This window comes from Pseudophryne corroboree, chromosome 5, assembly GCF_028390025.1.
Source record: "Pseudophryne corroboree isolate aPseCor3 chromosome 5, aPseCor3.hap2, whole genome shotgun sequence".
In the NCBI taxonomy this organism is placed as follows: Eukaryota; Metazoa; Chordata; class Amphibia; order Anura; family Myobatrachidae; genus Pseudophryne; species Pseudophryne corroboree.
The window spans coordinates 671,484,897-671,507,399 of record NC_086448.1 but is presented as its reverse complement, the minus strand read 5'-3'; the positions used below and the strand labels follow the sequence as shown (position 1 = coordinate 671,507,399).

The 22,503-nt window shown below is 46.3% G+C and overlaps 1 protein-coding gene across 1 annotated transcript in view; it reads right to left on the bottom strand.

The window, feature by feature from the left end:
• Positions 1-22,503, bottom strand: part of RP1 (RP1 axonemal microtubule associated) — a 1,008,071-nt gene that overhangs the window by 516,983 nt on the left and 468,585 nt on the right. The window contains exons 22-23 of the mRNA XM_063923729.1: positions 12,896-13,050; positions 2,178-2,236 (exon numbers count right to left, since the gene is read on the bottom strand). Coding sequence (XP_063779799.1) covers positions 2,178-2,236; positions 12,896-13,050 — 214 coding nt within the window. The remainder of the gene's footprint in view (positions 1-2,177; positions 2,237-12,895; positions 13,051-22,503) is intronic.

The following is a 22,503-nucleotide window of genomic DNA, read 5'->3' as shown; positions in this document are numbered from 1 at the left end:
AGAAAAAGCCAAAACATAAAAATATGATCGATTGATTGCTTAATTCAAAATAACATGTGTGAGGCAACACATTTATGGTTAAAAATGTGTTACAAATTAGACAGATTTTAGAGCAATAACCAAATAGATAAAAATATTTCTCTCTGCAAAATAGACCATCACCAATGTCCTCAAGCAGTCCATAATTAAAAGAAAAGCGGTTTAAGATGGAATTGTCCTTGGGACCGCCCACTTGCCCTTATGTTATATATACTGTATCCATAAACCAATTTTTTGAAAGGACTACCTCCTGATCACTAATGAGGAGATGAGGATGTTGGCAGTGGAAATGGCAGGGGCTGGTCAAACTGCTGGTAACTGATACTGGGCTGCTTGTTGCTGCTTTACAAATCACTATAATTTTGTAAAATACATTTTATGAACTCGGGGCAAATGAGCAGGAGGTATCTAGACGTTTAACGTCCTTACCTCTACTAAATTTGGCCTCATAAATGGAGCAGATGCCTTCAAAAATGTCAGGATTTAGAAAAAATAATCCCATGCCCAAGAGGTAACTTTTTTGTCTTGTGCTTAGGCATTACAATAATTTTCTTTTTATCATGGGCAAGAACAGCTGCCACTGTTGGCTGGAATGTTGGTAAGCAATAGCGCTGGAAGTGTACTATCTCCAATTATGTTGAGAAAGGCCACAGGGCTGAAATGCATTGGAGGAATAGGACATATTATCAGAACCACAGCACACACAGACCGCCAGACCCACATATATATATATATATATATATATATATATATAGGACGAGGATGCGGCACTCTCGGCTTGAAGAATTCACAGCAACAACTTCTAATTTGCAAATTAGAAGTTGTTGCTGTGAATTCTTCAAGCCGAGAGTGCCGCATCCTCGTCCTATGTGTTTATCCTTTATGAAGGCACCGGCTGCAGCTAAATATCTGTCTTAGGAGTGCCAAACTCTATCCACGCTATATATATATATATATATATATACACATATACATATATATATATATATATATATATATATATATATACAGGTTGAGTCTCCCTTATCCAAAATGCTTGGGACCAGACGTACTTTGGATATGGGATTTTTCCGTATTTTGGAATAATTGCATACCATAATGAGATATCATGGTGATGGGACCTAAGTCTAAGCACAGAATGCATTTATGTTACATATACACCTTATACACACAGCCTGAAGGTCATTTTAGCCAATATTTTTTATAACTTTGTGCATTAAACAAAGTGTGTCTACATTCACACAATTCATTTATGTTTCATATACACCTTATACACACAGCCTGAAGGTCATTTAATACAATATTTTTAATAACTTTGTGTATTAAACAAAGTTTGTGTACATTGAGACATCAAAAAACAAAGGTTTCACTATCTCACTCTCACTCAAAAAAGTCTGTATTTCGGAATATTCCGTAATTCGGAATATATGGATATGGGATACTCAACCTGTATATATATATTTGCGTTGGGTATGCTTTACCGACAGCCGGGATCCCGGCGTTCAGCATACAGATGCTGGCAGGGGGGCAAGCGCAATGAAGCCCCTTGTGGGCTCGCTGTGCTCGCCACAGGATCTGTTCCCACTCTATGGGTGCTCCGGTGCTTTTCAGAGGTGTTTTATAAGCACCCAGCCCTCACAGCATGAGAAAATTTGAGTCCCGCCTGTATCTTCTGTGTCAGATATTTATAGTTTGATATAATAATATCAAGTTGCTAGGCCCCGGCTTTGGTGCGCGCTTTGGGGGCGGGGGGGGAGGGGGGGGCGGTAGCTTTAAAATTTCTCGCTCGGGGTGCTAGTAGGCCTGGGGCCGGGCTGCATGTGCAGTGCTACTCAGACAGATGCTCAGTACTTATAACATCGCCCAATTACGCGAACATCGGTATTTCGTGACGATCGCGCATGACTTAAACCACGTTTTTGAGCCAGAAATACAATTACTGTGTTGCCCATATAAACGTTCACAAGCAGATATATAATTTTAAAATATTTTGTTTTGATCAAACTGAAAACATTTTATTTTCAGACTTGATAGTAACAAGTAGTCAGAGTTTCTATAGCAAATAAATAATTAGTATTTATCTTTATAATGTAGCTCTGCTTAAGTCTATGTTACTTGTACTGATGTCCTTATGTTACCTTGCTCCTGAAGTTCAATTTCTGAATGAAGAGAGCCCTCAGACATATAAGGAAGCCACCTATATGTGTAAAATGTACATAGATTACCTTTTGTATGCAATAATGGCTTACAGAAAGAATACATTAAATACAAAGCAATATATTTTTATATTATACAAGTAAATGGGCCTGGCATATGCCTGGTTACAGCAACCTGCCATGCCCCATCCCTCCCTGCTACGCTTGCCCATTCCCAGCACATTTGTTCCATCTTCATGTCCAGGTGCAGGTGGTCCGTCCCAACACTGCAGTGAGAGTTATTGGGGGGTCACCTACCTGCCCTGTCTCCCACTGTGCAGGTCCAGATGGAACAGATCATTATTATATAGTTTACGCATGTCTGTAGACTTGTTAGCATTGATAACATTAAATATGGGGAGGTTTATAATAGAGAGGCATGGTCAGTGGATTCTTAAAAGACTTGAGGGCCTATTCACATGTTACTTATCAAGGGCGAGTAGCAGTAGTAGATACAAAATCACCGGAGCAATTCAGCATTGCTGCAATGTGGAGACAGCTGGTTCTTAGGCCTTCCTAGGTTGACTGCCGGGGGGTGCGGGAAGAAATGCTACCTGAAGATGGCGAAGGTTCCCGCTGTCAAGCTGTGAAAATGTAGTATTGTCGGAAGTTGATGAATTTAGTAGAGATGAGCGGGTTCGGTTTCTCTGAATCCGAACCCGCCAGAACTTCATGTTTTTTTTCACGGGTCCGAGCGACTCGGATCTTCCCGCCTTGCTCGGTTAACCCGAGCGCGCCCGAACGTCATCATGACGCTGTCGGATTCTCGCGAGGCTCGGATTCTATCGCGAGACTCGGATTCTATATAAGGAGCCGCGCGTCGCCGCCATTTTCACACGTGCATTGAGATTGATAGGGAGAGGACGTGGCTGGCGTCCTCTCCGTTTAGAATTAGAATAGATTAGAGAGACACTTGATTTACTAATTTTGGGGAGCATTAGGAGTACTCAGTAGTGTACAGTGCAGAGTTTTGCTGATAGTGACCAGTGACCACCACTTTTATTTATAATCCGTTCTCTGCCTGAAAAAAGCGATACACAGCACACAGTGACTCAGTCACATACCATATCTGTGTGCACTGCTCAGGCTCAGGCCAGTGTGCTGCATCATCTATTATCTATATATAATATTATATATATCTGTCTGACTGCTCAGCTCACACAGCTTATAATTGTGGGGGAGACTGGGGAGCACTACTGCAGTGCCAGTTATAGGTTATAGCAGGAGCCAGGAGTACATAATATAATCCGTTCTCTGCCTGAAAAAAGCGATACACAGCACACAGTGACTCAGTCACATACCATATCTGTGTGCACTGCTCAGGCTCAGGCCAGTGTGCTGCATCATCTATTATCTATATATAATATTATATATATCTGTCTGACTGCTCAGCTCACACAGCTTATAATTGTGGGGGAGACTGGGGAGCACTACTGCAGTGCCAGTTATAGGTTATAGCAGGAGCCAGGAGTACATAATATATTATATAGTGAGTGACCACCAGACACACAGTGCAGTTTATTTAATATATCCGTTCTCTGCCTGAAAAAAGCGATACACACAGTGACTCAGTCAGTCACATACCATATCTGTGTGCACTGCTCAGGCTCAGGCCAGTGTGCTGCATCATCTATATATATTATATATCTGTCTGACTGCTCAGCTCACACAGCTTATAATTGTGGGGGAGACTGGGGAGCACTACTGCAGTGCCAGTTATAGGTTATAGCAGGAGCCAGGAGTACATAATATTATATTAAAATTAAACAGTGCACACTTTTGCTGCAGGAGTGCCACTGCCAGTGTGACTAGTGACCAGTGACCTGACCACCAGTATATAATATTAGTAGTATACTATCTCTTTATCAACCAGTCTATATTAGCAGCAGACACAGTACAGTGCGGTAGTTCACGGCTGTGGCTACCTCTGTGTCGGCACTCGGCAGCCCGTCCATAATTGTATATACCACCTAACCGTGGTTTTTTTTTCTTTCTTTATACATACATACTAGTTACGAGTATACTATCTCTTTATCAACCAGTCTATATATTAGCAGCAGACACAGTACAGTGCGGTAGTTCACGGCTGTGGCTACCTCTGTGTCGGCACTCGGCAGCCCGTCCATAATTGTATATACCACCTAACCGTGGTTTTTTTTTCTTTCTTTATACATACATACTAGTTACGAGTATACTATCTCTTTATCAACCAGTCTATATATTAGCAGCAGACACAGTACAGTGCGGTAGTTCACGGCTGTGGCTACCTCTGTGTCGGCACTCGGCAGCCCGTCCATAATTGTATATACCACCTAACCGTGGTTTTTTTTTCATTCTTTATACATACATACTAGTTACGAGTATACTATCTCTTTATCAACCAGTCTATATTAGCAGCAGACACAGTACAGTGCGGTAGTTCACGGCTGTGGCTACCTCTGTGTCGGCACTCGGCAGCCCGTCCATAATTGTATATACCACCTAACCGTGGTTTTTTTTTTCTATCTTTATACATACATACTAGTTACGAGTATACTATCTCTTTATCAACCAGTCTATATATTAGCAGCAGACACAGTACAGTGCGGTAGTTCACGGCTGTGGCTACCTCTGTGTCGGCACTCGGCAGCCCGTCCATAATTGTATATACCACCTAACCGTGGTTTTTTTTTCTTTCTTTATACATACATACTAGTTACGAGTATACTATCTCTTTATCAACCAGTCTATATATTAGCAGCAGACACAGTACAGTGCGGTAGTTCACGGCTGTGGCTACCTCTGTGTCGGCACTCGGCAGCCCGTCCATAATTGTATATACCACCTAACCGTGGTTTTTTTTCTTTCTTTATACATACATACTAGTTACGAGTATACTATCTCTTTATCAACCAGTCTATATATTAGCAGCAGACACAGTACAGTGCGGTAGTTCACGGCTGTGGCTACCTCTGTGTCGGCACTCGGCAGCCCGTCCATAATTGTATATACCACCTAACCGTGGTTTTTTTTTCTTTCTTTATACATACATACTAGTTACGAGTATACTATCTCTTTATCAACCAGTCTATATATTAGCAGCAGACACAGTACAGTGCGGTAGTTCACGGCTGTGGCTACCTCTGTGTCGGCACTCGGCAGCCCGTCCATAATTGTATATACCACCTAACCGTGGTTTTTTTTTCTTTCTTTATACATACATACTAGTTACGAGTATACTATCTCTTTATCAACCAGTCTATATTAGCAGCAGACACAGTACAGTGGGGTAGTTCACGGCTGTGGCTACCACTGTGTCGGCACTCGGCAGCCCGTCCATAATTGTATACTAGTATCCAATCCATCCATCTCCATTGTTTACCTGAGGTGCCTTTTAGTTGTGCCTATTAAAATATGGAGAACAAAAATGTTGAGGTTCCAAAATTAGGGAAAGATCAAGATCCACTTCCACCTCGTGCTGAAGCTGCTGCCACTAGTCATGGCCGAGACGATGAAATGCCAGCAACGTCGTCTGCCAAGGCCGATGCCCAATGGCATAGTACAGAGCATGTCAAAACCAAAACACCAAATATCAGTAAAAAAAGGACTCCAAAACCTAAAATAAAATTGTCGGAGGAGAAGCGTAAACTTGCCAATATGCCATTTACCACACGGAGTGGCAAGGAACGGCTGAGGCCCTGGCCTATGTTCATGGCTAGTGGTTCAGCTTCACATGAGGATGGAAGCACTCAGCCTCTCGCTAGAAAACTGAAAAGACTCAAGCTGGCAAAAGGCAAAGCACCGCAAAGAACTGTGCGTTCTTTGAAATCCCAAATCCACAAGGAGAGTCCAATTGTGTCGGTTGCGATGCCTGACCTTCCCAACACTGGACGTGAAGAGCATGCGCCTTCCACCATTTGCACGCCCCCTGCAAGTGCTGGAAGGAGCACCCGCAGTCCAGTTCCTGATAGTCAGATTGAAGATGTCAGTGTTGAAGTACACCAGGATGAGGAGGATATGGGTGTTGCTGGCGCTGGGGAGGAAATTGACCAGGAGGATTCTGATGGTGAGGTGGTTTGTTTAAGTCAGGCACCCGGGGAGACACCTGTTGTCCGTGGGAGGAATATGGCCGTTGACATGCCAGGTGAAAATACCCAAAAAATCAGCTCTTCGGTGTGGAGGTATTTCACCAGAAATGCGGACAACAGGTGTCAAGCCGTGTGTTCCCTTTGTCAAGCTGTAATAAGTAGGGGTAAGGACGTTAACCACCTCGGAACATCCTCCCTTATACGTCACCTGCAGCGCATTCATAATAAGTCAGTGACAAGTTCAAAAACTTTGGGTGACAGCGGAAGCAGTCCACTGACCAGTAAATCCCTTCCTCTTGTAACCAAGCTCACGCAAACCACCCCACCAACTCCCTCAGTGTCAATTTCCTCCTTCCCCAGGAATGCCAATAGTCCTGCAGGCCATGTCACTGGCAATTCTGACGAGTCCTCTCCTGCCTGGGATTCCTCCGATGCATCCTTGCGTGTAACGCCTACTGCTGCTGGCGCTGCTGTTGTTGCCGCTGGGAGTCGATGGTCATCCCAGAGGGGAAGTCGTAAGCCCACTTGTACTACTTCCAGTAAGCAATTGACTGTTCAACAGTCCTTTGCGAGGAAGATGAAATATCACAGCAGTCATCCTACTGCAAAGCGGATAACTGAGGCCTTGGCATCCTGGGTGGTGAGAAACGTGGTTCCGGTATCCATCATTACTGCAGAGCCAACTAGAGACTTGTTGGAGGCACTGTGTCCCCGGTACCAAATACCATCTAGGTTCCATTTCTCTAGGCAGGCGATACCGAAAATGTACACAGACCTCAGAAAAAGAGTCACCAGTGTCCTAAAAAATGCAGCTGTACCCAATGTCCACTTAACCACGGACATGTGGACAAGTGGAGCAGGGCAGGGTCAGGACTATATGACTGTGACAGCCCACTGGGTAGATGTATGGACTCCCGCCGCAAGAACAGCAGCGGCGGCACCAGTAGCAGCATCTCGCAAACGCCAACTCTTTCCTAGGCAGGCTACGCTTTGTATCACCGCTTTCCAGAATACGCACACAGCTGAAAACCTCTTACGGCAACTGAGGAAGATAATCGCGGAATGGCTTACCCCAATTGGACTCTCCTGTGGATTTGTGGCATCGGACAACGCCAGCAATATTGTGTGTGCATTAAATCTGGGCCAATTCCAGCACGTCCCATGTTTTGCACATACCTTGAATTTGGTGGTGCAGAATTTTTTAAAAAACGACAGGGGCGTGCAAGAGATGCTGTCGGTGGCCAGAAGAATTGCGGGACACTTTCGGCGTACAGGCACCACGTACAGAAAACTGGAGCACCACCAAAAACTACTGAACCTGCCCTGCCATCATCTGAAGCAAGAAGTGGTAACGAGGTGGAATTCAACCCTCTATATGCTTCAGAGGTTGGAGGAGCAGCAAAAGGCCATTCAAGCCTATACAATTGAGCACGATATAGTAGGTGGAATGCACCTGTCTCAAGTGCAGTGGAGAATGATTTCAACGTTGTGCAAGGTTCTGATGCCCTTTGAACTTGCCACACGTGAAGTCAGTTCAGACACTGCCAGCCTGAGTCAGGTCATTCCCCTCATCAGGCTTTTGCAGAAGAAGCTGGAGGCATTGAAGGAGGAGCTAACACGGAGCGATTCCGCTAGGCATGTGGGACTTGTGGATGCAGCCCTTAATTCGCTTAACAAGGATTCACGGGTGGTCAATCTGTTGAAATCAGAGCACTACATTTTGGCCACCGTGCTCGATCCTAGATTTAAAGCCTACCTTGGATCTCTCTTTCCGGCAGACACAGGTCTGCTGGGGTTGAAAGACCTGCTGGTGACAAAATTGTCAAGTCAAGCGGAACGCGACCTGTCAACATCTCCTCCTTCACATTCTCCCGCAACTGGGGGTGCGAGGAAAAGGCTCAGAATTCCGAGCCCACCCGCTGGCGGTGATGCAGGGCAGTCTGGAGCGACTGCTGATGCTGACATCTGGTCCGGACTGAAGGACCTGACAACGATTACGGACATGTCGTCTACTGTCACTGCATATGATTCTCTCAACATTGATAGAATGGTGGAGGATTATATGAGTGACCGCATCCAAGTAGGCACGTCACACAGTCCGTACTTATACTGGCAGGAAAAAGAGGCAATTTGGAGGCCCTTGCACAAACTGGCTTTATTCTACCTAAGTTGCCCTCCCACAAGTGTGTACTCCGAAAGAGTGTTTAGTGCCGCCGCTCACCTTGTCAGCAATCGGCGTACGAGGTTACATCCAGAAAATGTGGAGAAGATGATGTTCATTAAAATGAATTATAATCAATTCCTCCGCGGAGACATTGACCAGCAGCAATTGCCTCCACAAAGTACACAGGGAGCTGAGATGGTGGATTCCAGTGGGGACGAATTGATAATCTGTGAGGAGGGGGATGTACACGGTGATATATCGGAGGGTGAAGATGAGGTGGACATCTTGCCTCTGTAGAGCCAGTTTGTGCAAGGAGAGATTAATTGCTTCTTTTTTGGGGGGGGTCCAAACCAACCCGTCATATCAGTCACAGTCGTGTGGCAGACCCTGTCACTGAAATGATGGGTTGGTTAAAGTGTGCATGTCCTGTTTTGTTTATACAACATAAGGGTGGGTGGGAGGGCCCAAGGACAATTCCATCTTGCACCTCTTTTTTCTTTTCTTTTTCTTTGCATCATGTGCTGATTGGGGAGGGTTTTTTGGAAGGGACATCCTGCGTGACACTGCAGTGCCACTCCTAGATGGGCCCGGTGTTTGTGTCGGCCACTAGGGTCGCTAATCTTACTCACACAGTCAGCTACCTCATTGCGCCTCTTTTTTTCTTTGCGTCATGTGCTGTTTGGGGAGGGTTTTTTGGAAGGGACATCCTGCGTGACACTGCAGTGCCACTCCTAGATGGGCCCGGTGTTTGTGTCGGCCACTAGGGTCGCTAATCTTACTCACACAGTCAGCTACCTCATTGCGCCTCTTTTTTTCTTTGCGTCATGTGCTGTTTGGGGAGGGTTTTTTGGAAGGGCCATCCTGCGTGACACTGCAGTGCCACTCCTAGATGGGCCCGGTGTTTGTGTCGGCCACTAGGGTCGCTAATCTTACTCACACAGCTACCTCATTGCGCCTCTTTTTTTCTTTGCGTCATGTGCTGTTTGGGGAGGGTTTTTTGGAAGGGACATCCTGCGTGACACTGCAGTGCTAATCTTACTCACACAGCTACCTCATGCATGTCCTGTTTTGTTTATACAACATAAGGGTGGGTGGGAGGGCCCAAGGACAATTCCATCTTGCACCTCTTTTTTCTTTTCTTTTTCTTTGCATCATGTGCTGATTGGGGAGGGTTTTTTGGAAGGGACATCCTGCGTGACACTGCAGTGCCACTCCTAGATGGGCCCGGTGTTTGTGTCGGCCACTAGGGTCGCTAATCTTACTCACACAGTCAGCTACCTCATTGCGCCTCTTTTTTTCTTTGCGTCATGTGCTGTTTGGGGAGGGTTTTTTGGAAGGGACATCCTGCGTGACACTGCAGTGCCACTCCTAGATGGGCCCGGTGTTTGTGTCGGCCACTAGGGTCGCTAATCTTACTCACACAGTCAGCTACCTCATTGCGCCTCTTTTTTTCTTTGCGTCATGTGCTGTTTGGGGAGGGTTTTTTGGAAGGGACATCCTGCGTGACACTGCAGTGCCACTCCTAGATGGGCCCGGTGTTTGTGTCGGCCACTAGGGTCGCTAATCTTACTCACACAGCTACCTCATTGCGCCTCTTTTTTTCTTTGCGTCATGTGCTGTTTGGGGAGGGTTTTTTGGAAGGGACATCCTGCGTGACACTGCAGTGCCACTCCTAGATGGGCCCGGTGTTTGTGTCGGCCACTAGGGTCGCTAATCTTACTCACACAGTCAGCTACCTCATTGCGCCTCTTTTTTTCTTTGCGTCATGTGCTGTTTGGGGAGGGTTTTTTGGAAGGGCCATCCTGCGTGACACTGCAGTGCCACTCCTAGATGGGCCCGGTGTTTGTGTCGGCCACTAGGGTCGCTAATCTTACTCACACAGCTACCTCATTGCGCCTCTTTTTTTCTTTGCATCATGTGCTGTTTGGGGAGGGTTTTTTGGAAGGGCCATCCTGCGTGACACTGCAGTGCCACTCCTAGATGGGCCCGGTGTTTGTGTCGGCCACTAGGGTCGCTAATCTTACTCACACAGCTACCTCATTGCGCCTCTTTTTTTCTTTGCGTCATGTGCTGTTTGGGGAGGGTTTTTTGGAAGGGACATCCTGCGTGACACTGCAGTGCCACTCCTAGATGGGCCCGGTGTTTGTGTCGGCCACTAGGGTCGCTTATCTTACTCACACAGCGACCTCGGTGCAAATTTTAGGACTAAAAATAATATTGTGAGGTGTGAGGTATTCAGAATAGACTGAAAATGAGTGTAAATTATGGTTTTTGAGGTTAATAATACTTTGGGATCAAAATGACCCCCAAATTCTATGATTTAAGCTGTTTTTTAGTGTTTTTGGAAAAAAACACCCGAATCCAAAACACACCCGAATCCGACAAAAAAAATTCGGTGAGGTTTTGCCAAAACGCGTTCGAACCCAAAACACGGCCGCGGAACCGAACCCAAAACCAAAACACAAAACCCAAAAAATTTCAGGCACTCATCTCTAGAATTTAGGTCCCCATACTAATGTCCCGGGAAAACGGGCCAGATAGGGACTGAAAAGTAATCAGGAGATATCCATGATATCTCCTGCATTACCTTTATAATGAAAGGCCCTATTACATAGTTTCTACAAAAGTAGGTGAAATTATTCATTTACAACCAACTTTAGTAGAAATTAAGGGATATTGAACAGACCCCTAACCAGGGGCATATTAAAAGAAGAGGAGACCCGTGTGCAGCCTTCTACTTCTGGGCCCCCTACTCTCTATCCACCAGCTCAGTAAAGTCTGAGTACTAGTGGCAAAGAATGTATTGCGCTTGTGCAGAACTCCGTGGTGGCCATTTTCCCAGTGATTTTCTGACGGCACATGCGCAAAATGTTAGGAAAATGTCCGCCATTTTCCTGGTAATATGTGGAGAGGTTCTGTGGGGGACTTCAGAGATGTGAGTAATGAAAAAATGGGTACAGAGTGTCTGGTGTGGGCCCTCCTGGTCTCACTGCACACACTGCACACATTATAGATATGCCACAGCCCCTAACTGGGCATATTACATTGGACAAGAAAAGTAGTCTCTTTTATAGCATCACCCTCATTTACAGTGCCACCACCTATAGACTGCATGGCATAGCACAGACAATGGATATAACTATTAGTGTTCAGTTAGTGTCAAGAACATTGGGGTTAGTAAGAATTATTCAGTTTGATTAATATGTAGATAAAGGAATTAATGATCTTAATAAGTTTTTTTTTTATAAATAAAGGTGTTATATCGATGAGACTGAGGTTATGATTCAGAAGTGGAGGCCATTCCGATGTTTGCAGAGTTGGCCAATGTTTTTGAACTGCACATTCATCCCAATGCTTTACCGGTCAGTTGTAGGAAGAATATGGACAAAGAGAGATTGACTGTCAGTGTAAGTTTATGGAAGGCAATGGGGGATAGCTAGTCATATGCAGGTGTGTTGAGAACATTTCATGGGTGTTTGTATGCAGTTGTTCTGATGAACATTTTGAGTAGCTATAGGGTTTGCTCAGAGGTTCAATGGTGCATTTTTGTGTGTAAGCAGTGGACTAGAGATTTCAGCGGCTGTAGCATAACTTAGTTGTACTGCTGCATATAAAGACAGTCATAACTGAAATAGCGTACCCCTCTGATTTAGTCTCTGAGGGAGGTAATTAGGTGGCTAATGAACATAAATGGAATTAATAAGTTGTATGGCAGTCACTGTACTATATGACTGTTACTGAATGCTCTCTGTGTTGTATGCCAGCCACTGGGGTGCTCTTTGTATTGTCTGGCAGCCACTGGGATGCTCTCTGTATTGTATGGCAATCCCAGGCTACTAACAGATCTTTGAGGTGGTAAGTTGCACTGATAGCAACTAGCAATGCTGAAGGCTGCAGGTTGATGAATAAGAAAGTAAACATGGAGTGGAGGGGGCGGGGGGGGGCGGCATTTGCTGATAGTGTATTAGCCTAGGGTGATCTAAACCCTTATTCAGGTCCTACTAAAATGTATAATCATCTTTTTAAGTTAAACATAGGGACACGATTTTTATTCTAGACACCTAGCAATAACATTTAGCAATTTTATATTTTTTGTACAGACATCTCTCCCTTGATTTTCAGCTGGAAGCTAGCTTGGCATTATGTATTGCACTGTGGGTCTCCACTGGGTTAAAATGGAAATTTTTAGTTTGACTCTGAACTCTAGAAATAAATGTGTTGAAAGAATGAATGCCCATGTGACAGGCAGTAAGATCTCAGGAAAATGAAAGTGCAGATTTTACCGAAAACCTTTCTGTGACACAGGTTGTGGATTATTGGTGGGCTCAGGTACCATAAAACTGACATCAAACAAGTGTCCTTGAGGGAATACAGATATACAGCATTTAAAAATGCTAGAAGTTGAATTGTGACGGTTTGAATAATGTTACCTTTCACAATTGAAGCAATATTCTGAGAGTCCTCCTTGTTCCCTGATGATTACTTTCTCACAATACCAGTACTGTGACTTGTGATTGGCCTTGCAGCCTATGAGCGCGGTCTGCAGCTTCCCAAGTGACACGGCTTCAATCTCAAACACATCAACCTAAGGGATGAGAGCAAATGTGAGGAATTACTGCATAATACATCCACTGCTCATTTACCTGTGCGACTGTTGCTATCTCCATTACACTACTATATCATTGAAAATTGATTTTTCTACACATCTGCAGTACCGAGGCCGAAACTAGGATTTTTATCACCCGGGAAAGGCAGTAATTTGGTGCATTTTCGCACAGCGGGCGATCAGGTGCTAACTGTGCATGCGTATTCACCGCAATGCGCACGCATGTCGGACAACAACAAAGGGCGTCGCCGGCCAGCGACGGGATAGTGCGAAAAATCCGATTGCACGGGCGTTCACAAGGTGATTGACAGGAGGAGGCCATTTGTGGATGGTAACAGAGCATTTACTGGGAGTGTCAGAGAAAACGCAGGCGTGCCCAATCGTTTTTAGGGAGGGTGTATGACATCAGCTCCGGCCCCGATCAGCCTGTTCTCAACGCACTGGAGGAGTAAGTCCTGGGCTGTGCAGAGACTGCACACAGTGGATTTTTGCAGCTCGGCGTACGCATGGAATCGCACACTTGCACGGCAAATTTACACTCCCCCCGGAGGCAGCGACTATCTGAACGCAGGGCAGCAAAATTTGCAGCCCATCGATCAGGTCTGAAACACCCCCTTAATCCGACCCTGCACTTGCCTTTATATGGGAGAGTTTGTCCTCTATGAAATCCTGCAGCATGTAAATCTGGTTCTAGCCAGTGCCTCCTGAGCTATTTAGTTCACTGCACTTCCCTGCTGGGCAGCCCTGAAAAGCTTTTTTAAGAAGATTTCCTATCTCTGACTGGGCTGTAAGCGCTGTATGTCAGAGTGACATTCAGCACTGCAGCTCCATCACCTCCCAAGTGGCGTTGCATACTCCCACTGGCCTGGTTCCCGGGTCATGCAACGGAGACGTCATGGCTTAGGCACAGACTGGTTTGCTTGGCTGTTACGGGGAGGACGTAAGAGGGTCCCACAGGCGGGACCCGCTGTTAAATCACTTTCCGACCGTGGTCTGAGGAGACGGATACGTGGACACTGTCACTGGGCAGGGACCCCACTAGACCACCAGGGCACTGGAGCACAGATCGAGTGTACTAACACCCCATTTAATAAGGCTCAGTAGTACCTGGGGTGGAAGTCCACCATAGGGGAGGTGGCACTTGACCTGTAGCCCCTCCCCTGGCCCAGGGCCCATCTCCACGCAGATTTCCCACCCTGGAGCTGCTGGGCACCATCTTCATAGCATTGCTGCAGCAGGTGTCCGGGATTGCAGGGCAAGGTCTCCCTTGTAAAGCTGCCTGTATACAGCGCTGAGACTTTACAATCACTTGAGTATCCTACATGTCTTGAGACAGTGTTAGTTGAGAAAAAGTGCACCTTACAGAATATATTGTTCGAGTATTCTGATATATCCTCCGGTCACTGACCGCGCTGTGATATATACATATATATACTAGTCCAGTGCAGCTTTATTGTGATAATAATTTCTGCATTGCCTGTGACTGTGTGTGCCTGTATCTGCTGTGACATAACTGTCACTATATTCTGTACCCTCGGCTAGGTGCGTCTGGGTCTTATAATATAGTATTTCACATTATTTATCTATATAAGTATATTCTACTGTGTTACAGTCACATTATACAAGGTTTTACCCACAGGTATTGTTCTGTCTGGCAATTTAATCGTACTATATTAGCCCAGTTGTTGCATATATCATGATGTCTAACAAAAAGGGCAGTAAATCTGTGGAAGCTCCTGCATCATGCAGTGCATGCTCCAAGGATTTATCAGAGGGGAAGTGTTGTATAATGGTCTGTGTATAACTTGTCATGCACCTCCCAGTCAGTCCACAGCTCCTGTACCTACTTAGGAGCCACCCTGGGCTGCATTCACCACCCTGCTGGGTACTCTGGGCCTTTACCACCATAAATTGTCCCCATGGTTAACCCGCCTTGGGTGGAAAATTTTCTTACCAACTGCAGCAACTAAATCAGTCTCTGGTTAGACAGAAATCTACCCCAGGTCACTCCTGTGTCCCTGGGCCCTCTAAGCGGGATGCTTCTTCTTCACAATCTACAAACCTCTCTGATGTTTCATCTGAAGAGGAGGGGGAGCATACGGTTCTGTCAGACACTGAATCCTGTGTTACTGATGAGGCTTCTCCCTTACAAATTGATGTCCCTGCCTTGGTGGTTGCTCTTAAGCATATCCTGCAAATCACAGATGAGGAAGATCCCACTACTGTGGCAAAGAAAACTGATAAGTTTAAACAAGAGAAGGTGGTTAAAACTGCATTACCCCATTCTGATCATCTAGTGGACATCAGGCGGGAACCCTGGTGTAATCCAGGGAAGAAATTCCCTATTCCTAAATGGGCCTTGACTCGCTATCCTCGCCCTTCAGAGTTGTGTAACAAATGGGAGAATCTGCCGCCGGTGGATTCTCATGTCACCCGCCTTGTGGTGTCGTCCACTCTGCCTGTCACCACTATCACCTCGCTGAAGGAGCCGACAGAAAAGCGTGTGGAGGGATGCCTAAAATCTGTGTACTTCCTTACAGGGGCTGTTCATAGACCCACTATAGCTGCAAAAGGTTATTGAGGCGTGGGTTCAGGTGTTAGAAGAAGAGCTGCCCGAGGATAGTTCTGACAATGCCAGACAATACCTGTCTCACATTACCACCGCTTCTTATTATATTCAAGAGGCGTCCTCTTAGGCGGGAGTATTGGCAGCCATGAAGTCGACTACGTCTGTCCTGACTCGCCGCAAACTGTGGTTGAGGTCGATGAAAGTGGATCTGGACTGCAAAAAGACTTTGGTGATACTCCCCTTTACTGGGGACATTTTGTTCGGGGAAGACCTAAATAAGATTGTGTCTGAATTGGTAGCTGCTAAGACAGTTTTTCTACCAACTTCTAATATTGTGCACAGAAGGCAAAAGGTACCACTTTTAGTTCCTTTCGGCCTCAAGGGAAAGCAAATGGTCAGTCATACCTGAGACAATCTCGTGCTCCCAAAACCACCAAGCCCAAGGTGAAACAGTCCTGCGCAGCACGTCAGCCTGCTGCAAAACATGACAAGCCTGCTGCATGACGGGGCGGGCCTCCCATGACGGGGTGGGCCTCCCCCTTGGGGACCCCAGGATGGGAGGCCGACTTCTACAATTCGCCCAGGCCGGTTTCTCAGTCCCAGAGGGGCAGAGGTTATTACTCGATCCTGTTTCTGGTCCGGAAACCTAATGGGTCTTTCCAACCTATACTCAAATCACTGAACAAGATTGTGAGAGTGTCCAGGTTTCGTATGGAAATTGCTCAATTGTGCTGGCTATGGAATCTGGAGACTATATGGTGTCCCTCGATATACAGGATGCATATCTGCATATTCCTATTGCCATGTCACATCAGCAGTTCCTGTGGTTTGCTATTGGCAACCTTCACTACCAATTCCAGGCTCTGCCATTTGGACTGCATATGGCTCCTCGGATCTTCACCAAGATCATGGCCGTCATGACGGCCCATCTCCGTCGCCAGGGAATCAGAATACTCCCGTAATTAGACGACCTGCTGATTCTAGCAAAGTCCTCCTCAGTCATCTGCACTTGATGGATTTTTCTGCAAGCCCATGGATGGCTAATAAATTGGAAAAAGTCCTCGCCTGTCCCAACTCAGAGCATGGTGCACTCTTGGATACACACAGAGACTGTTCCTGTCTCCAGACAAAGTCTTGAAACTTCAGGACAGGATAAGACACTTCATTAGTCACCCTCGAGTCTCAATACACTCGACGATGCAAGTCCTTGGCATGATGCTGTCATCTTTCAACACGGTGGAGTACGCTCAATTTCACTTTGGCCCTCTGCAACAGTTGATCCTGTCAAAATGGGATGGCCTACCTCATCAGATCAGGTACCAGATGGTCTTCTTGACTCCAGAGGTTCGTCTGTTGCTGTCCTGGTGGCTCCAGGACCAGCAATTGTGCAGGGGCCATCCATTCTGGATCCCCAACTGGGTCCTACTGACAACGGCGCCAGTCTACGGGAAGAATCACTCCTCCCAATCAACATTCTGGAGCTAAGGGCAGTGTTCAATGCACTAACCCTTGCCCTGCCTCTAATACGGGTCAGGCCTGTTCAGATACAGTCGGACAACACCACCACGGTGGCATACATAAACCATCAAGGCGGCACTCGAAGCCGCTTGGCAATAATGGAAGTGTCAAAAATCCTTTGCTGGATGGAACGCCATTTGCCAGCCATTTCAGCAGTGTTCATTACGGGCGTCCTAAACTGGGAAGTGGATTTCCTCAGTCGCCAGGACGTTCACTCCGGAGAATGAAGCCTTCATTCAGAAGTCTTTCAACTCTGGTGGACAGGTGGGGCCTACCAGATGTAGATCTGATGGCGTCTCAACAAAACTACAAGGTTCTGGTCTTCGTATCACGGACCAGGAATACTCAGGCAGCATTTGTGGATGCACTGGCAGTTCCATGGAACTTTCGTCTGTCTTAAATATTCCCTCCGGTGTCACTCATGCCCAGGGTACTGTGGAAGTTCAAACAAGAAGGAAGAATGCTAATCCTAGTCGCTCCGGGTGTGGCCCAGACATCATTGGTTCTTATGTTCTATATGTTAAACAGGACATGCACAGTTTAACAAATTAATAATTTCAGTGACAGGGAATGTCACTTGTGGCTGAAATGATTGGTTTGTTTGAACACCCACAAAACAAGCTGGCAATGGGCAGTGCACAAACTGGCTCTAAATAGGCAAGATGTCATCATCAGCATCCCCATCAGTGTGTACATCCTCTTCTTCGCAGAATATTAATTTGTCACCATTGGAATCCACTGTATTAGGTGCCTCTTTATTTTGTGGAAGTAATTGTCGGTAAAGGTCTTCCTCATGGAATTGGTCATTCATTTTGATGAACAGCATCTTTTTTTTTTAAAACATTTTTGGGAAGTAGATGCCTATGCCGATCACTAACAAGGTTCCCGGTTGCACTGAAAACTTTCTGAGTGCACACTGGGGGGTGGGCAACTTTAGTAAAGCAAAACAAGTTTGTGCAAGGGCTTCCAAATTGTCTTTTTTCCTGCCAGTATTGAAATAGACTGTTTGACATGCCTATAGGAATGCTATAACTGAAATAATCATCAACCATTCTTTGAAAGGTGACTGTATCCTATGCAGTGACAGTAGACATGTCAGTAATTGTAGGCAACTCCTTCAGTCCAGACCAGATATCAAAAGTTATTCCTGACCTGCATCACTGCCAGTGGGTCTCTTAGGAAAATTGAGTTTCTTCCTCGCAACCACAGTTGCCGGAGAAACTGAAGAAGTTGCCATGTCACGTGCCACTTAAGCTGACAGTTTGCTCAACAACAGATCTTTGCATCTGTTCAGATTTGTGTCCTTCGGAAAGATACAACATACAGATGTAGCCATGCTCCTCTATCCTCCGTGTGGCATATATTAGTGCTGGACAAGTTAACGCATTAACGCAGTAACTTATTCTTTTTTTCTCTAATTTCTTTATCGCACTTTAACGCTACTGGTGGGCTACATGGGCTGTAGAGCCAGGAGATGCTTTCTGCCTCTTCACAAGTTGCTGCCCACCAGTCCGGAAAAAGCTGGGGCCTCTTGTTGCGGCTCCGTTTGTCGCCAGACCTGGAAGCCGCAAGCCACCAGACCCACCTGCGGTGTAAGCCGTTGGACCCAGAAGCTGCAAGCCGCCAGACCCGCTTGCTGCGCTGTGACTACAGGGGGACTAGGCGCACTCCCTCTCGGACACTTAACCTTGGCACAGCAGAACTCCCACACAGCTGGGTACATGCACTTGGGATTCTAGCAGGAAATACAGTACAGTGACAGTGGACTGCCAGACTTATGTACATTGCGGCTGACATTGCTTATATTAACAGGAGAGGTAGTGGCTGGGATTGAAAGCTTTGGACAGGGCCGGTGCTTCCATTAGGCAGCTTTAGGCAGCTACCTATGGGTGGCGGCCCGATTCTCCCCTTCCCATAAGAGGAGGTCAGTGATACACCACTCCCAATGCTGGCTCAAGGGCCAGCATTGCGAGTTGTACCGATGACTGCAGCTGACTCGGCGCTGCTTCAATGCTGTTCTGCCTGCAGTCTTAACCCTCCCAATCCTGTGAGTCCCGGGCCTGGACAAACAGGGGCCGGAATGGCAGCGGTGTTTAACTGTGGATTAGTTCTGGTCCCCCAGCCTGCCGCAGCTGGAACACCTGCAGGCAGCCGCAACCATAGAGAGAACTTGAGAAGAGCCCGCGGCATTTCGGATTCCTCCTACCCAGTAAGTGGTGAAGGGCGGGCTGTTCCACTCTTCTGAATAACTCCGGCCCCACATGCTATAGCTCCTCCTCCCCAGCAAGTACTTCTCCCATGTGCTGGAGTCTCTGATGGCGGCTGCTGGGTGCTATCCCATGTCCAGGGTTGGACTGGGGTAAGTTTTATTATTCTCCAAGAGGGCATCACTAATTTCAGGCTCTGCTCCTTTCCATGAGGGGACGGGGCTTAGCGGGCCGCGATCGCACGGGATGGGAGGGTTACTGGAGACACTGGTTGTCATTCCGAGTTGTTCGTTCGCTAGCAGTTTTTAGCAGCCGTGCAAACGCTATGCCGCCTCCCACTGGGAGTGTATTTTAGCTTAGCAGAAGTGCGAACGAAAGGATCGTAGAGCGGTTCGCCGGTTACAAAATCATTTTGTGCAGTTTCAGAGTAGCTTCAGACCTACTCAGCGCTTGCGATCACTTCAGACTATTCAGTTCCTGTTTTGACGTCACGAACACGCCCTGCGTTCGCCCAGCCACGCCTGCATTTTTCCTGGCACGCCTGCGTTTTTCCGAACACTCCCTGAAAACGGCCAGTTGACACCCAGAAACGCCCTTTTCCTGTCAATCACTCTGCGGCCAGCAGTGCGACTTAAAAGCTTCGCTAGACCTTGTGTGAAACTACATCGTTCGTTGTAATAGTAAGACGCGCGTTAGCATTGCGCCGCATACGCATGTGCAGAAGTGCAGGTTTTTTGCCTGATCGATGCGCAGCAACCGAAAGCAGCTAGCGATCAACTCGGAATGACCCTTACTACTACCAAACTGCCTCACTAAATACACTGGCAGCGTGCAGCTTGTCTGTGGGTGTCAAGTGAAGATGTGCCCATCGTGTCAGTGAGGTGGGAGAAGCCACACAATCCATGCAGCAGCACCATACAGGAGGAAGAGGGAACCAGCCCAGGTGCCATTCCAGGTCTGGATTTAAACACTTTACTTGGCTCTGCTCCAGACATGAAACTTTGCCTGCTGATCCCCCACCCCCATCACTCTGTGTCTAAGCTCTCCCAACCATACCTGCATTGCAGCCATGTGTAAGACATAGCTCATTTTATGGCAGTATGTGTAGTGCAGTGTACATCTTTTCCATGTTTTCTAGCATCCGTGATGTAGTGAAAATGGGGAGGTTGTATTTATCTCCACTCTCTCAGGCTGCCGTCACATTACATACAGGACAGCAGCACTAGCAGAGCCCTCATCCTGATGGGAGTTTTGCACTGAGATCAATGGGGTGGTACGGCTGGCATGCGGATGTGGTTAATATCCTGGCTGTCGGGATCCCGGCTGCTGAAATACCAACGCTGGTATCCTGACACCTGTCAAAATTCCGACATCGGAATTCCGACCGGACAGGATACCAACGCCTAAACTTTGTCAGCCAGGATCCCGACCACTGTAAGTATAACCGCCTGAGCTCTCATTAGTGCTGGAGGGGGGGGGGGTTTAGGTTCAGCCGACATCGGAGAGATGAGGGTTTGGCTGCAGGAGGGGTTGAAGTTAAGGGTTAGGCTGTGACCAGGGGGGGTTAGAGTCAGGAACTTGTGTTCAACCCAGCTCGCTGTGCAGTGTGAATGGGAGCCGGGTCGTTGTGACCCGTTTCCCGTTCACTCTGTATGGATGGGTGGCGCTTGGAAATCATGTGATCTTCAAGCACTGACCTCGCTGCGCACCAATGACTTCACCAACCCGGCCTGAGGCGGGTCGTACCCTGGAAGCTCCTGTGTCAGGCTCCTGGGTGCGAACCGCCCCTGGTGGTCTGAAAGGGGTATTATCCGCTTCATCTGGTAAAAAATAATAATAATATTGTTCAACTGGGCCGATCCATCTGTAGGCATATATATCCCCAGCTCCAGAAATATCTATATCCTGTGCATATATTCTCTCTCTCTCTCTGTCTCTCTCTCTGTCTCCCTCTTACTGGCCAGGTATACTCAAAATTGTTTGCGGTATATAGAGTATACACACAACATATATATATATATATATATATATATATACACACTTTAACATTCCTGAGGGTGTCCGCAAAATATTCTGCATAGTTTTTACAGATTTTTTTGGTGGGGGCGTTTCTTTATTTGACAATGGCTGTGAGACATCTAGGAAGCCAACTTTACACCTGGGCGGCTGGACAGTGGGTATTGGTGTGTTTGTGGGGGGGGGGGGGGGGCACGGCAGAAGGCATATGGTTTGCCTAGGGTGCTGAGAAACCTTGCACCAGCCCTGGCTTTGGGCCTTCTACAGATGCCCTCCTTTCTTCATTAGGGACTCTCTGCTGAGCTATTATCCTCCCTTTTATTGATGGGGTGCATAATCTGGTAGAGCAAAGAATTTATTTTATGTACATTGGGGTTGATATTGCTTATATTAACAGTGTTATTGCACTATTGTTCATATAGTACAGGTTGAGTATCCCATATCCATATATTCCGAAATACGGAATATTCCGAAATACGGACTTTTTTGAGTAAGAGTGAGATAGTGAAACCTTTGTTTTTTGATGGCTCAATGTACACAAACTTTGTTTAATACACAAAGTTATTAAAAATACTGTATTAAATGACCTTCAGGCTGTGTATATAAGGTGTATATGAAACATAAATGAATTGTGTGAATGTAGACACACTTTGTTTAATGCACAAAGTTATAAAAAATATTGGCTAAAATTACCTTCAGGCTGTGTATATAAGGTATATATGTAACATAAATGCATTCTGTGCTTAGATTTAGGTCCCATCACCATGATATCTCATTATGGTATGCAATTATTCCAAAATACGGAAAAATCCGATATCCAAAATACCTCTGGTCCCAAGCATTTTGGATAAGGGATACTCAACCTGTAGTACGTTTAAAATAAAAGTGCACAACAATACACTACTTCTTATCTTGAGAGCAAGTTGTTATTCAGTTACAGTGCCCTTTATTATTACGCTATTTTATCCTGCATAAAAACTATGAGATTTCTAACTATATAAGCTACTTGCACTTTGTAATAAACATAATCAGCATTGCAGCTAAGCAGATCTATGTAGTGTGCAGCCACACATACAATCCCTTGCAGCCACACATTACATAGATCTGCTCACACAGCTGCAA